The sequence below is a fragment of the Austrofundulus limnaeus genome, unplaced genomic scaffold, assembly GCF_001266775.1.
Source record: "Austrofundulus limnaeus strain Quisiro unplaced genomic scaffold, Austrofundulus_limnaeus-1.0 Scaffold117, whole genome shotgun sequence".
Taxonomy (NCBI): Eukaryota; Metazoa; Chordata; class Actinopteri; order Cyprinodontiformes; family Rivulidae; genus Austrofundulus; species Austrofundulus limnaeus.
Window position 1 is genome coordinate 73,397 of NW_013952519.1, and position 5,485 is coordinate 78,881.

The following is a 5,485-nucleotide window of genomic DNA, read 5'->3' on the forward strand; positions in this document are numbered from 1 at the left end:
CCTGGGAACGCCTTGGAGTTCCCCCGGAGGAGCTGGAAGAAGTGGCTGGGGAGATGGAGGTCTGGGCCTCCCTTCTGAAGCTGCTGACCCCGCGACCCGACCCCGGATAGGCGGAAGAAAATGGATGGATGGATGTTGAGCAACTTGTCAAGTTGTTCTGTAGTATTGCTTAAAATAAATGGTTAATCTTTTAGCACATTTGCATCAAATTATCAGTAAYAGGACTTACAACTATAAACTGAAACCATATTGTAATTATTGGACCCATGAATATTGACAGATTTAGTCGTCATGTAGTAAATTTGGATGAAAGCATATAAATCTAACAGTGACCCAAGTCATCATGTACTACTTTATAAGCACAGACACATGGCTGTACACATCAGGTGTGAGGAAAATAAGGAGGAAATGAGGAAGGAAAATGGTCTCGTCATGTAAGATTATGACTTTATTCTCATAAAATTATGACTTTAATCTCGTAATTTACGACTTTAATATCGTAATATTACAACTTTAACTTCGTAATATTACGACTTTAATCTTGAAAGATTATGACTTTATTCTCATAAAATTACAACTTTAATCTCGTAATAATAATAAAAAAAATCTTGTTGTGTGAACCTAATACAAGTTTTTATTTAGTAGTGTTGTAATTTATTTAGTATTGTTGTAAAAATAAATAGTTTCTCATTCAGATTAAGATTTTTCTAGAATAAGTGATGAACAGTTGAGGAAATGTCTGATCTTTCCTTTAAGGAACTGTGACAAGCCTCGACTGATCGAAGCGTTGAAGAGTAAGCGTATCCGTGACATCGCCTGCGGCAGCTCTCACAGTGCTGCCATCACCTCCAGCGGGGAGCTCTACAGCTGGGGTTTAGGTGAATATGGCCGCCTTGGTCATGGAGACAACACCACTCAGCTAAGACCCAAACTGGTATGAACATGGTTTCCATTTCTTACTTTACTTTCTTTTCTAGTGAAACTTAAGTCTATTTTTATTACCTGTTATTGCCTTGTAAATATTAATAAAAAGCTTAAAAAGAAACAACTGGACTTATATTCAGTAGTTGAAGATATTTTAGGTCTCATTCAGAGACGTTTCTCAATTCTAAACTGGAGTTTGGCTTTTAAACTGTTTAAATTGTGTAAACTCTCTGTGAATTTGAACTATGTTTAAGTTTTTTACCCACTGGCCCTAAATATTTGTAAGTCTTTTAACAACAGATAGTTTAAGATGTAGTTTAGATTATTTGTGATTTCTTTTGTCTGATCTGTGATTTAGGTTAAAGTGCTTCTTGGACACAGAGTTATCCAGGTGGCTTGTGGCAGCAGGGACGCTCAAACTCTGGCTCTCACTGATGAAGGTAATTCTGTTGTTGCCATGTTAGGTTTTTAACCAAACATCTGTCCACCCACCTCTGTCCACCTTTCTCGGTTACAGAGAAGCTGGTGTGWATCTCCAGCCATCATTTTGTACACCCTGAACACATTGCAACTCCATCACAGGGCCAGTTAGAGATAAATGAGACAAACAACTGTTCTCACACTCACTTAAATTGAGGAACAATTTAGAGTTACCGATGAACCTAACATGCATGGTTTTGGTTTGTGGGAAGAAAACAGATTACCTRGAGAAAACCCATTCCTGCATGGGTTGAGCATACAACCTCCACACAGAARGGCCTCCAGGCTGCTAGGTGATCCTGTAACCTTCTCGCTGTGAGGCAGCAGCTCTAACCACTGTGGTTCTTTGCTGCTTTTTAACCATACAAATGATTAAATATATTTTATAGATGATGGACCAAAAGATTTTTTGGGCAAGAATATAAGTCTTGAATATAAACAATTTCACAAAGACTTGATAAGACRGTCTCTTCTTTAAATGGTTAAAAAGCTTTTTTTTTTCAATGCATAGACTTAAAGATTTTAGAAGAACTTAAGTGTGTTTTGGCATACACAAATTTCTCGGGGAGTCAAACCACCAGCAAAACATAAAGAGTAGATAAGATAAGATAATCTTTATTGTCATTGCACAGTCATACTTCGTACAATAGTGCAACGAAATTGTGGTGTCGTCCCACTGCAGTGTCCATAACAGAATACAAAGCAAAGAAGATAATATAAATGTGATAAAAAGTTAAAGTGACTGACAAGTTAAAGAGAAAAATGCAAAAATAACATAAATAATAAATAAAAATAAAAAATAAAACGATAATAGTACAATTGAAGGTCTGTGTGCATTCAGTAGGCCTATTGCCCTGCTGTAAAAACTGTTCTTGAGTCTGTTGGCCCGTGATTTCAGCACCCTGAATCTCCCATTTTGATTTTAAAGAGTAGGTGCATCAATAATAGTGCTCCACCTGTAATGGAGCACTACTATCGATCAGTAAGACAACATCTTAAACAGGAGTGCACAAACACCACAAGAGAGGCTTTTTAAACCTCTTAAGCCCCAAGGTGTTTTTTTTGTTGTTTTTGCTCAAAATACCATGCCAAAATGTAACTGAGTGTATCTCAGCATTTCCAGACTCTATTTAAATATTCTTGGTATCAAAATAAAGCTAACACTTGGAAGATTTCATCAGAAGTGTAAGTATTAAAACRTTTGATGTGGTTTTAGAGATATTGGGGATGGAACATAATTTTTGTTTCCACTCTCACATGAATATTTTTTTATTAGACAGTATAAAACCCATTTAAAACCACAATGAATCAGGCTAAAACTCTTGGAAACCATAAATCCACTTGTGGACATTACCTGTGCAAAGATTCATGCTGCTGAAATGAACTGGAGCAAAGTTACAGAGGTTTTAGTAAAGAAATTATTTTGCATTTTGTCATTCTGCACAGGACAGACGATGATGGTACCATTAATAAATTTTCTTACCTGTCTTAAAAGGCTTCGAGTCTGTGTTGCTTCACAACCACTCAAGTTCAGAAGTGGGCAAAACAAAGAGGACACAAATTTTAGGGATTAAATAGGAAAGACTTAAGTGGTTCTTCTCAGAGCTTCAAAAATATCTGATTTGTGGCTGATATCAGCTTTTCCAAGGGAAATATGGCAGTGTCAGTCAGACCCAGAACCAAAGAATCAAGATGACTAAATTTTAGTTGGTATCCAGAACCTATTTGGCAATTCTGTCACAAATTATTTGATGTAATAGTTAAAAAAATGTCATAAAAAATAGAGAAAACTGAACAAAAAGAAAAAGAAAAATACGACCCAAACAGAATATAAAGATATCTATGCAACATCTGGAAAGACTAAATTAAACTTTTCTGCCTCCTAGATACTCCATCTACACAACAAAATATATTTAACAGCTAAAAAAGTGGGTTTTGCACTTTCCCTGAGGAAAGCTTATATACAGTATGTCAAAACATGTTATAGTTACTAGATGACTACGATGAAACAGTGTGGTTTGGAGTCTTTACACAGTTGATCCTTATTTCATAAAAAAAACATTATTTGTACCTGCACAGAATAAAAAAATAAGACTTGATTGGTTGTGTTTCATTTTCCATTTTTTCCCTTGATTTTTGTCAGGATTGGTGTTTTCTTGGGGCGATGGGGACTTTGGAAAACTCGGCCGGGGAGGCAGCGAGGGCTGTAACATTCCTCAGAACATAGAGAGGCTCAATGGACAGAGTGTCTGCCAAATCGAATGTGGAGCTCAGTTTTCCCTGGCTCTGACTAAATCTGGAGTTGTTTGGACCTGGTAAGATTATGTTGTATTACACAAAAGATGACCTTCAGTTCATCCCTCATAGAGGGAATTTGCATTTGACCAGTCTTCTGCTCCCAGGTTTCCATTCATTACAAATGTCTGCATTTCCAAACAGGGGTAAAGGAGACTATTTCCGACTGGGCCATGGTACTGATGTCCACGTTCGAAAGCCCCAGATGGTGGAAGGACTGAGAGGGAAAAAGATAGTCCATGTTGCTGTTGGAGCCCTGCACTGCCTGGCTGTCACAGAAACAGGACAGGTTTGTTCCCATCATCGTGAAAACATCATCTTCTGCCATGGCATTGTTTCAGCCCTCACCAGAGCAGGAGACATGCTTTTCCTTCCTTGGCACCCCTGCCTTTACTGTTATAAACCTCATTTATTAACACTATTCAGAAAGTAATATGTGTTATGTGACCTATCATATCAAACTGAGGATTAAGTCACTTTTGGTCAAAATGACCTCAGCTCATTTTCAGATTCCTGCTTTTTATTTTAAGCTCCATTTTGACACCTGGACCATCCTGATATGATGAGTGGTTCCAAAGATATGCCTTCATGTGTCTTTTTATCACAGTAATACATTAATATTTGGTCTGAATCCTGTTTTTAGGTTTTTAAAATGAAGAATTTTTATGTCATTTAAAGCAGAAACATCAAATAGTATTTGTAAATTAAGATTTACCAGCAGGGAAGGAAAAAAAAACTTTGGTAGCTTGCAGGTAAAATTACAAAAATTTCCCCGTTTGCCCTGCCCTGCACACACACCTTTTTCAAATCAGACAAAATTGGTGTCAAACGTTGGTGCACCAAAAAATTTAGTTTGTGTTCAAGTTCAAGTCCAACTTTATTTATATAGCACCAAGTCACAACATACGTTGTCTCAGGGCACTGTACATAAAAAGAATAATCTAAAGAAGAAACCAGCAGGCTTCGTTGAATCACTTCATCACAGTCTCCCATCCTGAGCAAACGGTGGAGAGGAAAAACTCCCTGCTAATCAGGAAGAAACCTCCAGCAGAACCAGGCTCAGTGCAGGCGACCATCTGCCTCGACCGGCTGGTTGAGGGACAGGAAAGAGGCACAGTCAAACATAGAAGAACTGGTCCAGGTGCACCTTCTTCTGGAAGACAAAGAAAAAACATGATAGAAATAATAACAATAAACATGTAGAGAAGAGAGAATAAAGACAACAGCAGAGTGAAAAAATGTGCTCAGTTTGTGCTCCAGCAGTCCAAGTCTATAGCAGCAGAAATGAAGAATAATTCAGGAAACCTAAGTCTAACTATTCAGTCTAATCTTAAAAGTAGACCGAGTGTCAGCTTCATGGACAGAAACTGAAAGTTGGTTCCACAAGAGAGGAGCTTGATAACTGAAAGTTCTGCCTCCCATTCTACTTTTAGAAACTCGAGGAACCACAAGTAAACCTGCAGTCTGAGAGTGAAGTGCTCTGTTAGGAAAGTATGGAACAATAAGATGTTTAATACAAGGTGGAGCTTGGCTGTTAAGAGCTTTGTATGTTAGGAGTAATATTTTAAATTCTATTCTGAATTTGACAGGTGTGGCAATCATATCCAAGATATTAACAGAAGTTTCCAGAGGTCAGCCAACACCTGCATTTACGAATTCAAACAAGTTTGGTATCAATCAATTGTGCTACATTAGTTCTGCTAAACTTTCATTTGATTTGGATAATGTGTGTGTGTGTGTGTGTGTGTGTGTGTGTGTGTGTGTGTGTGTGTGTGTGTGTGTGTGT

The 5,485-nt window shown here is 37.6% G+C and overlaps 1 protein-coding gene across 2 annotated transcripts in view; it reads left to right on the forward strand.

The window, feature by feature from the left end:
- Nucleotides 1-5,485, forward strand: part of herc2 (HECT and RLD domain containing E3 ubiquitin protein ligase 2) — a 91,168-nt gene that overhangs the window by 63,306 nt on the left and 22,377 nt on the right. For both annotated transcript variants that reach the window (XM_014014592.1, XM_014014593.1), the window contains exons 60-63: nt 757-934; nt 1,283-1,364; nt 3,548-3,719; nt 3,844-3,988. In XM_014014592.1, the coding sequence (XP_013870046.1) occupies nt 757-934; nt 1,283-1,364; nt 3,548-3,719; nt 3,844-3,988 (577 nt within the window). The remainder of the gene's footprint in view (nt 1-756; nt 935-1,282; nt 1,365-3,547; nt 3,720-3,843; nt 3,989-5,485) is intronic.